At 35.8% G+C, this 18,616-nt stretch overlaps 1 protein-coding gene across 1 annotated transcript; it reads right to left on the bottom strand.

Moving 5' to 3' along the window:
* Positions 1–376: 376 nt before the first annotated feature.
* On the bottom strand, positions 377–18,498 carry p3h4 (prolyl 3-hydroxylase family member 4 (inactive)). Its single transcript, XM_051104247.1, is given in 8 exon segments — positions 377–1,013; positions 8,147–8,230; positions 9,527–9,672; positions 12,143–12,271; positions 12,464–12,599; positions 12,601–12,636; positions 12,736–12,885; positions 17,938–18,498. Coding segments are annotated over 8 exon segments (1,284 nt in total). The 5' UTR covers positions 18,391–18,498; the 3' UTR covers positions 377–863.
* Between the last annotated feature and the right edge of the window lie 118 nt (positions 18,499–18,616).

Raw genomic sequence — 18,616 nt, 5'->3', positions numbered from 1 at the left:
ATGTAACATATTAATTTATTCAAAAACAATAGAGTTTAAATAATTTAGCTAGATCTATAAGACTGATGTTTGCAGGTTCCTGTTGTTGAACACGGGATACGCCTAAAAAAACTGACCTATCAGGCAGACATTAAATAAGATGTACAGGAAGTAAAAGACAGACAGAAACAGAAAAATACTGCAAGCAACAAATTAAGAGTGACCCAGAGTAATCACACCAGGGTAGGTTACTAAATGTTGTTAAGGCTATCAATACATTTCTACAGGTTTATTTGAGTTGTTAGAAGTGCCGTTTGCACAGATAACAAAAATACCTAATTTTAAATGTACAAAATAAGAATAAAAAATAAGAAATGCACAACAAAGAATACCTGAAATAGCTTTTATTTTATTTCATTTTATTTTAAAACCTAAAAACAATATAAAATAAGGCAATGTCAACAACTTCCTTATATAGCCTGAAAGTAAAACTGCTTAGTCAGAATTACAGAGAGGACATGTGAAAAGATACAGATACATTTTATATCAACAAAAATATTTTCTTAATAGACAACACATGAAATACATGAGATAAAACAAAAGACATAAAGACAAAGACAAGTTTAGGTTGGTGATGTGTCTGCAGTTTCACTGAGATCATCTAAACTTGAAATCTGGGTGAGAGACTGTTATTATAAAACTTCTTGCATCAAAATAATACAAAAGATCCAAATGTTCTAGTTAAAAGTAACGTTAGAATGGATACAGTACAATTAATCTCCAATGAAAAAGGGGGAACGAGTCAACAGGGGATGAGGAAGACACAAGGCAAAGACTCTCCCAGGGTACCAGTATAAATAATTGTATATGATTTTGCTCTGAGTTTATTCAGCTGGTTCTCCTGTATCTCCTTTAGTTTTGGGTTCCTGCCACCATTCGGCCAGGAACGACTCCTCGTAGTCCCCAGTTCCCTCAAACTCTTCATCGGGAGGATTTGACAGAGCTGATGCTGCTTCCTCTGAACTCACAGCATCCTGTTAACAAACACATAGTTCATAATCACATTATTAATTTTATCAGCCTAATTTATAGGACAATAGGACACACTCAAAAAAACATATCTGCGTATTGTCCATTTTAACAGCTTTTCACCAGTTTAAGGAAGTGATGTCTTTGATCCCACCCAACGTTTTCCACATTCAAAGTCATGACAAGTTACCTGGTTTGAGGTGAAACCTTCTCTAGCCAGTCATTGTTCTTACCCCAAGCTATGGCTGGTGCATTTCTGCTGGATGTGCAGCCCATGATTTTTAATATCACGCTAACTTGTTTTGCATTTTAACACTTTGTTAAAGTTTTTAAAGTTTCTTGCCCCTGTTTTTGCTTAAAGCAAAAAAAAAAAAAAAAAAAAAGGAAATAAAGCCAAGACTTATGTACTGCTGCTGCTCCAAAGAACTACAATAATTGCATGCTTAACTCTCTACAGCTCTGGAAAAATTTAAGAGACCACTCCAAATTTTTCCTAAATCAGCATCTCTACATGTATGTGTCACGAATCTGGCCTGTGACCTTTGGTCCGCTCACCACCAGGTGTCGCCCTCTCATTCCATTGACATTTACATTACACAGACTGTTGCACCACACCCCGGACTACGTTCCCCATCATCCATTGCGCTGATCACTTGCATCCAATCAGACACTCTATATAAGCCTCTGACTTCCTCTTGCCATTCGGCGAGTATTGTACTGCGTTTAGCACTCTCGTAGTGTTAGCATCTCGGAGTTATCCTGTGTCTAGTCTGGTTTTCTGAGTTTCGTATTCTTGCCTAGTTATTTCGTTTTGTCTGTTTTGCTGCCTGCCCTGTGGATCTCTCGTATGTTTATCGGATTACCCTTTTGCCTAGCCCCCTGGATTACGTTCGCTGTTGATCGACCCTCACCTGTCTTGGATTACTCTTGTGTCTTGTCTTCATATAGCTGTTTGCTATTGTTCGACTCAGTTTATAACCATGTCTCTGTCTCGTTCTAATAAAGCTCTTCACGTCTCCCTCACTCCGTAACAGTCATGGGTCTGTTATATTCAAAAGTAATATTCAACTCATTTGAATGTCACTCAACAACTGTAGAATGACATCAAGTGACCTACAAAAAGAATAGCAAACGGCAGCTGGGGTAAAATGAGGACAATTCGAAATATGCTCCTAGGGACAGGGCTGAAGTTGTGCACAGCAAAAGAAAAGAAAAAAAAAGCCCTTCATCAATGAGAAGAAAAGAATAGCAAGGCTGAGGTTTGCAAAACACCATAAAGACTGGACCATAGAGGACTGCTTAGTAAAGTCATCTTTTGTGACGAGTCCAATTTCAGCCGTGCCCAACACCTGCTCATCTAATGGTTGGACAGAGACATTGACAGGCCTGTGAGTCAAAGTGTCTTGCACCCACTGTGAAATCTGGTGGAGGATTGGTGATGATCTGGGTCTGCTTCAGCAAGGCACATTCATCTTTTTGAACGCTGCATGAATCAAGCCATTTACAAAGTTGAAAAAAAAAATTTAGAAAAAAAATTGCTTTCTTTTCCTCTGACAATGTTCCCCTACTCTGAGAATTGTTGTTTTTCCCCAGCAGGACAACGCTCCATGTCACACAGCCAGGTCAATCAAGGTAAGGATGGAGGACTACCAGATTAAAACCCTGTCAGCCCAATCTCCAGACCTGAACCCCATTTAAAATCTCTTGAATGTGGAAAAGAGGAAAATGGATGGTCATAAGTGATAAAACAAATCCAAGCTGCTTGAGTTTTTGCACCAATAGTGGCATAAAGACACCCAACAGCAAAGTGAAAGACTGGTGGAGAGCATTTCAAGATGAGGGAACTTGAAAATCCACCAACTACTGATTTCTGAACTCTTCCTAAGTTATAGCATTAGTATTGTGCTGTTTAAAAAATATCATATGAACTTGTTTTCTTTGCATTATTTGAGGTCTAAAAAACATATTTTTCCATCCTTATTTTGTCATTTTCTGCAAATAAATGCTTTAAATGTCAATATGTTTATTTGGAATTTGGGAGAAATGTGGTCATTTATTGAATAAAAAAAAAAATTAACACATACCTAACTGATAACTGTAATTAATAACTGATAATTTTGTAGTGGTCTTCTAATTATTATTGTTTTTTCTAGAGCTGTATGTGTGCCTGGGCTACCACGCCGACTGGCTTAACTCTAGCTAGAACGTGCACTATGTGATGTTAATGAATATATATACGTTGCAAGCCGAGTGTGTGTGTTTGTGTGCACTTGTACAGCTATCTTTGTGAGGGCCGGTTTGAGCTTTAGACCATCAGAGTGAGGACAATTTTGTAAAGTGAGAACATTTTGGCCGGTCCTCACTTTCTGAGACCCCTTTAGAGGCCTGTTTGAGGGTCAAGACTTGATTTTAGGGATCAGCTAATAACTGGGTAAAGGTTAGGTTTAGGGTAAGGGTTTGGGTGAGGCACTTAGTTATGATGGGTAGGTTTAGGGTTAGGAGCTACAGATTGCATTGTGTCAATGTATGTCCCCACAAAGATAGTGCAAAATGATAGTGCAAAATGCGATACATCCGCTCAGCCGATCACAGCGCACCATTTCATGCATTTCAAGTTAATATTAAGTGACTAACATTTACATTTACTACATGACTAACATTGTCTGACTATAACACTATTGCCTAATTTTGCTCTATTTCATCAAAACAAAGTCACAACTGAGCTACTGCGCATCTCTATTCAAACACAGCTGTGTTTCCTTTATGAATGAACATGCATTTTTAAACAGATCTAGTGAGTCAAAGAATCAATTACCCATTTTAATGTTAATACTGATTTCATTTGATTGGTAACTTATTCTTATTCTGTTGTTTTAATTAGAAATTTAAAAAAGCTTTTAAAATATATTTAAAAAAAAGAATTGACATAAAAGATGACATACTTCTAATAAAGTTAAAAAATGCCATTACAAAGGTAAAAACAAAATTCCCCTCTAATTCACTTTAAGGAGTCAAATATCACCTCGTAATGGGAAGGCTAATTTTTGATCCAATTTTTTGATTATTGATTAGGAAGTGCTCCTAAAATTTTGACTGTGCTCCTAAATTTTTTCAAGTTAGAAGCACAAGTGCTCCTAAAAAGAAAAGTAAGCATAGAGCCCTGATGGATTTATTGCATTTTGGGGGAAACAAGAATCAGTTTTTATAATAAATCTCTGAAAATTAAAATCTGGATTAAAATTTTTAATGTTATTATAACCTAAATATGCTATGTGAAGGTTTGAAACTGAAAATAGTGGTTTTCATCTAGCCACTTTCTAAAGAAAACACATTTTTACTTAAATTAATCAAAATGGATTTATAGCGTTGTTTGATGGGCTAAAATTAATTGTGATTATACTAAGATACAAATATCTATTTTTATCTAAAAGCAACATCACAGGTTTATGCATTACGAATTTTAAAACTAAAATAAAACATGGTAGTCAGCATTGAATTACATGCACCTTATTGTTTATTGGCAACCACACGCAGGGCACAGAAGTCACGGATGGAGCATTTAAAACCAACTTTCACACACTGTTTTAATGCAACAAAGCTTCCAACTTTACATAATCTGAGCACAAACGTTATGAAATGTATAATTACATACGAAATAGGCAATGATGGTGCAATTTGTTTACTAGCAATTTAATTTGTTGTTTGCATAAATATACACACTGACCTGGCCGACCAAGTGCAATGCTTTGCTTAGTTGGGGGTCTGAAAGTGTCATGTATATGACCACACTGACTGACACCATCAGATGAGAACTAAACTTGAACTGCATTAAGCTGGATTATGGCACTATCATTTTCTGTAGTGCTGCTTTACAAGTGAATCACATCTTGCAACATCGACACTGGACTGAACTGAATTAACGTTGAACTAAATAACAACATTGCTGCATTTTGTAGAACTGCTTACAGCTGAAGTGCACTCATTTTAGTTCAGATGAACTGAACTAACAATGCACTCATTTGAGCTAAATAATGATACTATATAGTCTTCTAGAGCTTCTTTACAGCAGAACTGGAATTGTCTCCTTAGTTGATTTTCCATAATTGTTTATTTCTGTGAAGTGTCTTCTGTGAAGACACAGTCTTAGTACTTATGAACTTACGATGCATTTTATGCAAATTTCAGAATGTGAGCATGTGTTTACCATATTTTAGTTTATTACACATTTAACAGGTATGCATTATTAGTTATATAAATAAATACAAGGTTATTTTCACCTTGGCATAAAATAAAACTGGTAGGATTATTCTGCACAGGAACATTATGGTATTTATTTCAATACTGCAACCATATTATTTCAGATTTGTCAGAAATGGAAACACTTCGAATTTATTTTTAATGCAAAACACTTTGATTTCCACAGATCACACAAATAATTTGGGTAACACTTTAGTATAGGGAACTTTTATTACTATAGTTGCTTATTAGCATGGCTATTCATAACATATTGGCTATTTATTAGTACTTATAAAGCACCTATTCTGCATGACAATATTCTACATCCCTAATCCTACCAATACCTGAACTTAACAACTACCTTACTAACTAATCATAAGCAGCAAATTAGGAGTTTATTGAGGCAAAAGCCCTAGTTAATAGTTTGTTACTAGCAAGAACTGGACCTTAAAATAAAGTGTGACCACAATTGGTTATTTGTTATACAGAGATGATACTCAACCACAATGAGCTTTTTATCGTAGCCGATACTGCCGCCGCCGCCGCCACACGGGCAAAATGTATTTGCTTTTTTGTACAGATATCAGGTAATAATTTCAATGAACATTTTCACAAGTAGCATTCAACTTTGCCGGTTTGCAGATTTGACGGTTGCAGTCGCAGATAATCAAAGAAAAACACAGTAGTTAAAATGATTTATATTCATTGAAGCAAATTTAGTACTAATGAACTTATGTACATTTGAACGAATTCAGGCAGCCTAGTAAATGTCAAGGCTATGAGCCTGTGCTTATGCGTTACTCTTACGTTTTATGCTACACAGTACTACACCGTATTTTAAACATTTACACATTTAACACGCGTCAATCATGTGTTATTATTATAAAACAAAGAAAACATGGTTTACTTTGCTTCGGAACATTAAAAGTGGTAGCCTGTTCAATACATGGATTTATTAATATCTGTCACAAATGCTAATGTTTAAAGTTTACATTTAATAATTCTGCTAATAAAACGGCATGTATTTCAAAATGTCACACACATAATCTGTAGAATTTAAGAAATCACTGAGCTTTTGTTTTTAATTTTTATTAATTCCTTCCTTCTTTTTAATTCAAATATGAGAGTTATGTATTGTTTCATTCCCATTATTTATCTAGACTAAAACAAAACATAATGTAAATAATAGATTCATTGTGCAGTATAGTCAGCTTCAGTGATCACATTTAAATAATTGACAACTGAAGTGATTTTAAAAGGAAAATTCTTTACTAGCTTTCTCTATAAAATACATGCATGAATGTCCTGGAATGTACAAAGTCTGCTACCAGGGGCGTCGCTAAGGCTATTCATTCGGGGCTGGAGCCCCGAATGTTTTTTACTTCAGCCCCGAATGTTTTTTTTATATATATATATATATGGCCCTATGATTTCCACGGAAGTTTTAATGAAGTAATCAAAAGTTGGTCATTACACTTGCATCAATTCGCGATATGGACTAGTATCTGTAAATATTATGCTGCAAAAGACTATTTAAATATGAATCCTGCATGTTCTGCGTGTCTTTTTATAAATGAACGGGACGGACGCGCGGTTTCTTTACTTGTGATACTGATGAGCGTGTGAAGCTCGCAGTGATTGCAGCGTCTGCCGTTTCACTAAATGAGGACATAAATACATTAACAACATCTCCAGAACTGCTCTAAGAGTCACTTCATGAGCATTTCACTGTTTCATTTGAGTAAAACAAGTGTCAAATATACACACAGAAATATTCACGGAGACCCGTCAAAGTAAAAGTTTGGTTTAACTTCATTAACCATTCAGTATAATGTATGTGTCTACTACTACTGCTATTAATTCATTAATATTTATAAAAATTTTTCCACATAATATTTTTGCCATGTTTTAAAAATAGTAAATCCCCTTTATTTGCCAAAAATAAAATATCATTTTTATTATCATATCAGTTTATTTAATATTTTATACCTTCATTTGATAACCAGAAAAATACACAACACATAATTCCAAAGCTATTGTAAAAATAAATAAAAGTTGTTTTTATGCATTCAAATAAACAGACATGCCAAAACATATTTGGTAACAATAAAACGTAAGGTGAGAAAAAATAAAACATTTCATGGGGTCCTAAACATGTAATTTTTTTTTTAACTTTTGATAAATTGACGGTAAATTGTGGTTTCCGAGATTCATGGTTTTAATTAATTACACATGATTAATTACATTTTGATTAACAAAATTAAATTTACCAATTAAAAAGAAGTCCAGAAAAAAATGAGAAAAGAAAACGGAATTAAAAAAATAAATAAATAACAACGAAATTTGGATGCAACTATATATTTGCTACAGTTATAAATACATCTTCAAATGTATAATTTTATTTGTCTAACATATTTTTGTAAAATTTGGTTATAATACTTTGATGACTTTGATGACTATTTACTATTGTTAATAGTGTGACAAGGTCTTTAACCCCTAGTTTAATGCCCCCAGACCCCATCCAGGTTCAACCACCTGTGTCTAACAAAATCTTACGTGAGCGTGATGTGAGCTCCCACCCAACACCACTAGCCCCTGATGTTTTGGCATCAGCCCCGGATGTTTTAAAATCCTAGAAACGCCCCTGTCTGCTACCATTAAAAATATACTGCAAAACGCACTATTTTGTATGAGCTTTTTGTAAATGCTTACACATTATTTGAATGTAAAACCGTAATAGCACGATAGCACAGTAATAAGGCAGAGAGTGGGCTCCTTATTGCACAGGCTACCACACACCACTGTATTTCCCATTCAAGAAATATAGTTGACATATTTTAGGGTTATTTTTTTCAGCTACTGTACTATGCTATTAAATAACACATTTGCGGTTGGGGTTTACCTCATCATCGGTCTGTAAATAATTCTGTGCAAACTCCAGAAGTTCCCTCAGCTTGGTAGTTTGATTGAAATATCTAAGAGCTTCCTGTGTGGAAACAAAGACAGAAATTAGGTGTAAAATCACAATCTGAACAAAACCAGAACATTTTCAAATGAATGTCCATTATCAGATCTTCAGAATGGAAGCTGAGTTATTCTATAAAAACATAGAAAAGGTACCTTTATCTGTTTCTGTCATGTGGATGTGTGTGTGGAGTTTGAGTTAAAAGAAGCCAAGCATAAAACCAAATCCATGCAACAAAATAAACTCAGAAAAAAGTGTTTTTTTTAGGACTGGATTTTGTAAAATCCCAACAAATCTTTTTTTACAGATATTTATTAGGAAGGAACCATAACCAATTATTCCACAAGCACCTGGGGAAGGGTCTTAGGAAAGACAATAAAGCACAATAAAAATCCATGTGCATCTCTGCATTCCCCCAGATGTTTTCAAGAACTTACAAGTGCCTTGCTGGATCAGTGGGGTAACATCTCATAGCAAGAACTAGCAAATCTGGTTCAGTCTACGAGAATGAGAAGCACTGTTGTACATCAAGCACTTGGTGGCCACACCAGATACTGACTGAGGATGTTTCTGTTGTTGCTGAGTTTATTTGTAGTAACAGTAAAGTATTGAAAAAGAACAATTGATTATGGCATTTATACATAGTATGCAAAATGTAAATAAATAGATGTTACATCGCGTGTATTGACTGTATAATATAAATAGACTGTATAAACAAATAAAAAGTAAAATGACTGCAATAAATGTGCATGTGTTTTGGTATTTATATGTCAAAACCAGGTGTTTTATAGATCCCCCATTATCCCTCTTGTCTCTCCACTAGACATCTTATACAACGGATGCTGTTAATGAACATTCATCTAAGCAATCCCATATAATTATTTTGCTATGACACAATTAGCAGAGAGAATATCCAGATGTTGGTGTGGCAGCAAGATTAAACACACACACACACATGCACATTTATTACAGTCATTTTACTTTTCATTTGAGTGTGTTTCAGTATACATAGTGTAACATTCATTTATTTCAATTTTGCTTAGTACGTGCTTCTTTCACCAGGTATGCTAAAGGCAAAATCATTGCTGCTAAAAATCTGTTGAAGAGATCAAAAAGGATCAAAGTTCTTAAGCTTTTACAGCAGTCAGTATTAAATATATGTGACATGGATTTGATTCCATTGCCAAGAGAAACAACAACAAAAATGTATCTGGCACTCCAGTACTCTTACGGGGAAACTGTTGAGCATCAGCAAGCATTAGCCTTATTACATATTTGTCATTTTGGTAAGTTCATGATATATGGGTGCGTACTTACTGGTCGTGGTCTGAAATGCTCATCCTGCAGTCCCCACTGTTCTCTGTAGAATCGGTAGTAGGCTATGTTCTGCTGCATCACTTGATCGTTTGGATCAAAAAGCATATAGCTTGCTGCACACAGCGCTGCATTTCGCACATCATTTACTAGAAGGACAAATTAATAAAAGTCATTTGTAAAGTGACTGTTTTAATAAAAACCTTTTGCCAATGAAGTCTAAGTCTATGGGGGTATTTATTCTTGGTCTGTCTCCGGTGATTGGATTGCTATCTGACTGAGTCTGCACTATCCATTTAAACTTGCAAGGCAAGTTTATTTATATAGCACATTACATACACAATGGTAATTCAAAGTGCTGTACGTATAAGAATTTAAAATAATCACAACAATAAAAACAAGGCATTTAAGAACATTTCAAATGATTTAAACATTGATTTAAAATGACTTAAATGCCACATAAATGTCTTTTCACAAACTGGATTTGAATTTGCAAATTCCACGCTATATGCCACGCACATTCAAAGGGCTTTGTTTCACAGAAGTTGATAACATATACAATATCAGCAACAGATGTTACGTTTTATCATCAACGTGACATTTTCAAAATCAAATATCACAACTGGAGCAAGAGCACTGGTGGAATAAAAAATAGTTTTAATGAACATGAATGGGTGTCACACTTCAGGATGCAACACAAATTCTAAACTTCATTTGCACTAGTTAGTGTGTCTGCTTACTGAAGAAGGACACTTATCTCCACAATAACACTGCACTGTAAAATCCAATAGTTTACCTTACTTAGATATAATTAGTTATCTTTACTTAGATGCTATACTTACTAGGTTTTAGCAAGTTACATCTACTTTCAAGGCAAGTAAAACAATTTACTTACTACTTTGAGTGACGCTTACTTAAAATATTCAAGTAGCCACAAAGGAACCAATGACATTAATAAACTAGTGAGAGGCAGCAGTGCACTAATATGTTGCTAATTTGCAAAATAAAAACAGAAGAAGAAGAAAAGAAAAGTTTTTGAGGTGGCAATTTTTAATCTGCAATTATTTTTCACTAGTTATATTCACTCATTTCCCAAAGTCATCTTGAATGTTGTTTCAATACAACTGAAATATTTGGTAGAACATCATATAAGCTGACTTCATAAATTGATGTTGATTTTCGTAAAATGTGTGTTTTTTTTTGTCTTTGTTTTTTACTTACCATTATAGTGATTAATGTTCCCTTTGGTTGGGCACTTGGAACTTTGTTTATCGTGTTATAATTTTTTTTTTCTCTTGATGCAGCAATGCAACATGTAATCATAATTTTGGATTTCAAGGGAAGAAAAATAATAAGTAGATTACTTTTAGAAGGTAATCCACTCATTTTTCTTAATTAATAACTTAATTAATTAGCTAATATTTTTTAATATATTTATAAATGATCTTTAACAATTTCAATGTTCATCATAAACACCTTGAGAAACTTAATTAGAGTAAGACAATCCTTTGACATTTGTGATAATGTGCTCTAGTCAAAGTGAGACTTTAACATTCAGCACGTGAATCACAACAATGGTAACAATTCAATTTTATTTATTTTTATTAATTGTGACAATAACTGTTTTATTATTTTCTTTTCTTTTTTTGTGGTGCTACTACTGACACAAAACAGTAAATAAAATTAGCAAATAAAAACACCAACAGTAAAACAAAGCAATTGCATAATTTATTCATGCCGCAATGCACTCTGGGAGTCAGTGAGTAGCTATACTAAGTCTAAAGTCTAAAGTAAAGGATCAAGTACCCCCTACAGTTCTTTTTTAGTTACTAGAACTCTCGTGTAAGTAAACTATACTAACTAAGCATTTGTCAGTACAATATACTATTCCTATTTCACTTTACTTAGTTTTTTTAAGGCAATCGGTTTGCATGCTTTTTTAAGTAAGCCCAACTAATTAGATTTTATGGTGTGGTATGTAGCTACCAGGTGTTACACACCATTTTGGGAGGAGTATATGTCACTTTTACACCAAATTTACATGTGGCCAAGTTGCACCTGAAATGGCTCTCAAATCACCTCCTGAAATAGTTTCATGATCTGATTTTGATCGGATTGCTTTTCGTGACATCAGTGACAAAAGCGCATGAAATGGTCAGGTACAACAAGTCTATTACACTGCTGACACACTGTTTTCCTATCCAATACTGTAACGCTGCTTTAACACAATGTGTATTGTTAAAAGTGCTATATAAATAAAGGTGACTTGACATTACTTGTAAACATCTTGTGAACATGTTATTTTATCTGAATAGTAAACATCTCAGTATCTTATTTCATGTCATATCCGCGAATGATGCACAGTTCCGCATCTACAGTGTTTCATGCCAATACCTGTAGATGTTTACAATTACTGGAAAGTGTTAATGTGAGATACTGAGAGACTTGCATGTATCTTTCAATAATACTGTTTTACAATACAATCTTTCCCCATTATACCGAAATTTACAAATCAATATGAAATATGGGTAGATTATATTTCTTGTGCCTAATGCTGACAGAAGACAATTAATAATGTTTGTGTGTGTGTGTGTGTGTGTGTGTGTTTATGTTACTTACATTTGTAATAAGCAAACTGCATGTAGTGGTACATGGTGGCAACAAATTTCTCCACAAAGAAACCACCAACATTTGGTATCAAATTTTCCTCACATTTTACTTTACACTTCATTACTTCAAAATAAAAATCTGGGGGAGAAAAAAGAAAGAGGACATTGCAGAAGAAGAAAAAAACCCCTTTGATGGTACTAGACTTCCAATGTCAGATCATTAATGAACTTCTCATGTATTCCAAGCCATTTGCTTATTTTAGTTAAGAGAGATTTCTAATATTGACAGCTATTTGAAGCAAATCTAGGAATGCATCATGATATCACTGACCTGCTAGGGTGGGGTAGAAGTCTTTAAACTCCTGAACATCGTATGACCCCTCACAGGACAGCAAACATGTGTTGAATGTTTTAAAATACTCAGCAGCTGCCAGCTCCATGTCTCGAGCACTGCTGCTAAAATCCCCCCGAATTATACAGCTTTACAGCCTTCAGGAACAAAGCCTAAGAGTCAGATCAATAAGAATCCATATTTTGTTATTTCAGAAAAATACCTCTCACAAGTAAGGTTAAAAAGAAAACACAATTAGAGAGAATAAATACCTCATAGGGCTTCTCCTCATGGTCTGTGAGGTACTCCTCCGTGTCAAACAGGCTTTTATAGTAGCTGAGACTCCTAGATAGAAGGGAGTCCTCAGGGTTTCGCTGTAGATATGTGTGTGCTGCCGAAACTGCTCTCTCCAACTCATTCATCTAGATGCACATAACATAATATAATTCAGTGTCTGGACTGTCTTTTTTTTTTTTTTTTTTAATATTGCTTTGCAGTTTATCGTTTCATTCACATTAGTGAAATAAAAGGTGGGACACACAGGCGAGACCCCCCCACTGGCTTTCTCAGATTTAAATACACGTTGTGACTTGTTACTGTTAGAAGGTGTAGCATTTTAGATAGTTCTCCTTAAATAACTTAGGAGAAATAAAAGTAGACACAACTGAGTCATAAGGAAGTACTGAGAGAAAAAGTCCAAAATGAGAATGGGTTGTGGGAAACATGGGAGATCTCTTTATTGTCTTATTGTAATCTCTTTCAAGACACAGTCATAAAAATGTTTTATTGCTCAGAGGTTGCTCTTTCTTTTTTGGTTTTTTTTTCCTCACTTTTAATGGTCTGGACACATCAGGAGGAGAGACAGGGAATAGGAGCAGGAAGGTACCTTTGGCTGGGACTCAACCTTGTGCTGTCTGAGGTGCAGCTGTGCTTTGACATTGATCTGCTGCCATAAGGCTATGGCTCTGACCGAGGTTACTCTAAGCTCAGGATATTAAGGGGTTATTTTCTTAAATGTCTCATTTAGGTATCAGCTTTGTCTTCAGATGTCTTCAATTTCAGTCATAACACAATACTGTGCAATGAACTGTGTGAAATTAAGCTTTCTTAATCGATACTCTGGCCCTGTTAAATCATACTTTGTGTGCAAAGGAAAAAAGTTGTCTGAGTTTTACTGCCTCTAGTGTTCATTTAAACGGGAAACTGCAGCAATTCATACTTACAGGCATGTTTTTTGAGTTTTGCAGAAATGTAGATAGAGGCAGGGTAGCACATTTGTCTCCTCTAAAGTTGTCGCAACGACATCCCACACTGTGCTCAAATTTTTGTCCTAAAAAGACTCTGTAGGTCTCATATTTGTCTCCTTTAAGGCTTCTCCTTAAAAACTTTACAAAGCATGCGCCAAGCCAAGTACTTGAAAGGCACAAAATAAAGTAAAGAACAATTTATAAATTCAGAGTTTAAGCCTATATTAAGAGTAAAATTATGCAAAAACACTTTTAACATTACTCTTAACTGTTGACACACAATAAGATAATAGAACTGTAAAGTTTATTTGCAGAGGGAACATCATTTATTCTTGGTAATAGTAACATACCTGATGCCTTTATCAAAACTGGAGCTTTCTTTGCTGAAAGGCAGATTAAATGGCTTATGACTCAAAAACTACTTTCACGAGTTCGCCTACCCATCCAGTCCTGATGGGCAATGGTAAACAAACTTGGCTTGCTGTTCTTAATGGAGGCTCGAACTCTATAGGCTCGGCTTAAGCGAAGAGTTCAACCCCCCATTGCGATATTACCTAGAAATAGAGGAGGAGAAGGGATGCCGGAAGAACTGAGGCTGGGACGGACGGTGCAACGAGAGCTGCTTATATAGGCTCGTAATGATGATTGACAGGACTGAATGATTAGGCTCCTCCCAAACCTACGTTTGGAATTTCTTTTTGAGTAATACATGTTATTTGGTAGAAATGTTTGACCGTTTTTTGGTCTTGGTGCACATTTTATAAAGTTGTTGAGATCGCTTCTGAAATTTAGAGAGACATAAGCAGGAGACATAAGCAAAAGTCTCAACATGATGTTAAAGTAACCTAATTTCTGTCTAGGAGAAGTATTTGAGATGTTAAAGATATCTCATTTCATATCTCAAGATATTCCTTTTCTCTTCATCTAGGATGTTCTATCAAGTCTTCACTGTCAGTTAAGAACTTGGGTGTGCTATTTGATAGTACTTTGTTGTTTAAAGAGAACATTGGATGCCCATTTTTTGATTCTTTAGAGTCTACAAGAAAAGTCTGTAACATACTTTGGTTAAAATTTGTCTATGGTAGTGTAAAACAACACCCTTTTTACCTTGTCAAAAACAGCTCTGTTCACAGTGACCCATTTCTGTGCATGTCCCTTTAAATGATAATGATCTACTGCTCACCCCACCCCTCTCTTCTGCTTTTGTGTTTGTGAAGTCACCATTCTTATTCATACAGATATAACTGCTCAAAAACAATTTAAAAATACATTTGTAAATGACTTATTACAGTTTGACTTATAGCACTTTGCTGTCGGGCAGTAGCGGCTCCTGACCATAAATTTATGTGGGGCAGTTTCTGGGTTGTAGTGCTAGTTTATAATAAATTCAAGAAAGCTTTGTAGTCTAATCACTGAACACATGCACACACACTTTTGACAGAGATCTAATGTCCTTGTAGGCGGCATGCTAATATTGATTGACAGGCTCAAAATACACACATATATAGAATGCTATAGAATTATTGCCTTAATATTGCCTCTGAATGTTGATTTAAATTGTTACAAGTTGTAGAGGAATTTAAGGGAATAAATGAATATAATGCCTCATCTCAAAACAAACATAACACAAACACAACAAAACTATATAAAAGCATTTCACTTGAGCACATTTAAACTGACATGCCAGCTAGTTACTGATTTGATGCAGACACATATAGCTGAAGCTGACTGATATCATCTTGATCTGGAGCAAGATAAGGTAACGTGAAAATATCCGGGGCAGTCTCAAAACTGCTCAAAAATGGCTCCCAATTAGAGTGTGCTGCAGTTACACTTTCAACCACAGATTTACATTGTACGATTTGTGGGGCGCTGTTGAGTTCAGGAGGGCACAGGCACGACTGGCCAACGTCATTTTACATGCCAGGTGAAGCTTGTAAAGAATTTTATTAAATCCTGCACTTCGTGACTTAAAATTTTCAAGAAAATCAGAAAAATATTTTGTTGCAGAATACTGAACACATTTAAAGTTTATTATTTATTTTTATGTTTTTATATTTACGTAGAGGTCTATGTTTCTGGTGAATATTTTGACTTTTCCCTGTCCAGGATTTGTCTGTTGCGCCGGGCCGCATCCAGTGTAGACAGCATCATTGCTCATAATGAGTTCTACAGTATTTTGTCACGCGCGTCCAGTGTAGACAGCATCACTGATTATGAGCATTTGTTGCACCGCTCGTGTCCGATACAGATTAACTTTAGATTAACTCCTTTCGTTGTGGAACTTGCTAACAAGCACATTATTATTAGGAATGGTGAATTGCAAAATTAATTAAAACATTACACTTTTCTTTTGGAGGAAAAAAAAAAAAAAACAGAAGAATGGGCTATAAACTCATGATACACTGTTTGCAAACACCGAATTGGTCTATTGCATCCAACAACAAAACACCTCAGTCGCTTAGGAGACATTCGTGTCTTCTCCTGCTCGGCGTCAAAACAATGGTGGACTGTTTACAGCTCACCCAGGGCGGGTCTGTGCTAAAACACCAGTGTCCATCAACAGTCATGGGAGGGGCCTGCAAAGCTATGTCACTTTGCCCAGATCTGAAAAACTTTCAGTTAGGAATGGTTTATATACAGAAAGTAAGAAATGAGCGCTCTCTACATAGTGCGACTGACTGAGCTCACTCACCACAAAAAGTACACACTGCACAATGATTCTCTTATTTACATGGTACCTACACTTTTTCATAATGAGAGGATTTGCCAGTGTGTAGAACCAGAACTCATTCACTAAACTGTGAAGGACATCAAGCAGGGTGCTCAATGCACACGTGCTACTGCACTAAATTTATTAAAGTAATAACTCGAGGCAGTAATGATTTAAACATTTTTTTTTTTTTTTTTTTTTTTTTTTTTGTGAACTTATGTTCAGGTATTATTTTAAATAGTTAACTTTTAGCTAGGCCTATTTTTGAATTTTTTGGATCATCAGTAATCAAATCTTGGTAAATATTGGTCATAGACCCAGAGATTTCTTTTAAATTTCATCTAGCTGATTACTCACTAAAAACTCCCACAGATCATGTTTTCATGCTGTCTTAAGACTTATTTTGACATAACAAAATGGTTATATATGAGCAATAACACACTCATAGATGTGTTATCATCTATAAGTGTGTTATTGTTATCATGTGTTAGCATCATTACTCCAGTCCTCAGTTTCACAAGATCTCTCAGAAATCATTCTAATAATGGCAGAATGATTTCTGAGGGATCATGTGACACTGAGGACTGGAGTAATGATGCTGAAAATTTAGCTTTGATCACAGGAATAAATTACATTTTTAAATATTATCAAATAGAAAAGAGTTGCCTTACTGTGGATCAAATAAATGCAGCCTTGGTGAGCAGAAGAGATTTCTTTAAAAAAAATGACACATTTATAACTTTTGTGACGGTAAAGGTACCCAGTGCTAAAGCGTGACGCCAAGGGGTCCTGACCAAGCCTCCATACGTGAGTTGGCAATGAGAACGTGTTGACTGCGTACACTGCACTATTATGCACTGCACTATGCTACTGCTTTAAAATGTATTTATAACCCCATAACTCTGCATGTTGTTCCACACTGTCACTATGCCACACACCTGTTAGAGTGGGTGGAATCTATCGCGAATCTCAAATTATTTGGAATTATTTTCTATATTTCCTTATGTCAATAATTATTACATAAAATATTTACCTCAGATTTCTGTCACTTCCCTTAGCATTATGCCAGTGGCTGTGAATCCTCAGGCATCTATCCTAAATCTCGTTGATGGTTATACATTAACGATAATAACTAACAGTAATCATGTTTTGACGTTCAGCCGTTTTAAGACATTACACCTTTAAAGCGCGGTTGTGTTGCGATTACGAAGCACACCGTGCGTGGACGTGGCATGTGTGCCGCTTACTGGACCAATAAAACGCAACGCACCAACTGAGACACATTAATCAAAAATGCATTATTGCTCATAAAGCAAATTTCATCTAAAGAAGTTGACAGACTGTGGTTGTTACAAGTGATCACGAAAGTAGGAAAACGACTTACAGTAATGTCCATCGTTTTTGACCATTTTTAGTGGACAGTTAAAGTTGTACGTATAATATACTGTGAAGCAACACATACAACTAAAGGCGTTCTGGCTCATCGTAGTTCCATGAACGTTATCTGTTCTCACCTGGTAATAGACGTACTGAAGGTACCGGTAGGGTGTCCTCTGTTCAAAAGCGCCCAAAGTTTCTCGCGTAGGATATGATTTAGAAAACACAGGAAAGTTTGTTTTGCACCTTTTCAGGCATGCAGCTCGCATTATGATGTGTCCCATGATCAAGAGGGTTGTTTCCGTGTTGTTCTGCTCATACTCCCGAGCCACAGCGCTGCAGTTCTGACCGCAGTACGCTTCGCTGTCCTTCAGCAGCCGATGAAGCCGCAGGCTCAGCTCCAGATATTTAGCGCTCTGCTTCCAGTCCTGAGCAGCGTACATCTCTAACGCGTGTCCGTACGCAGACTCCAGTGGCATGAGGTCGTTTGGTGGAAAGCTGTTGAAGCTGTATTTCTCATACTGAGCTTTCACAGTACAGAAAAGATAGGCAGTACTGACAAACACGACTAAATACGTTGTTTGGGCCATGCTTCTGTTCGTGCTTCTGCTCCTCACTGTAGGCACCGATCCCCGTGTAATAATGGAGAGTGAAGATTCATGTCAGGCCGCACGTAGGAAATCTGTGGCCCTTTGGGGTTGAAGGAGTTTTACGGTGATGGAAAACTCTGCATGCCTCCCAAATTCTGACCTGGACTGCTTCTCTGGGTCTTAAAGTCAGTCAGTTTGAACTAATCTAGTAGTCTGTTGCTTAAAG

This window comes from Labeo rohita, unplaced genomic scaffold, assembly GCF_022985175.1.
Source record: "Labeo rohita strain BAU-BD-2019 unplaced genomic scaffold, IGBB_LRoh.1.0 scaffold_66, whole genome shotgun sequence".
In the NCBI taxonomy this organism is placed as follows: domain Eukaryota; kingdom Metazoa; phylum Chordata; class Actinopteri; order Cypriniformes; family Cyprinidae; genus Labeo; species Labeo rohita.
The sequence above is the reverse complement of the archived record's forward strand: the minus strand, read 5'-3'. Positions and strand labels throughout refer to the sequence as shown.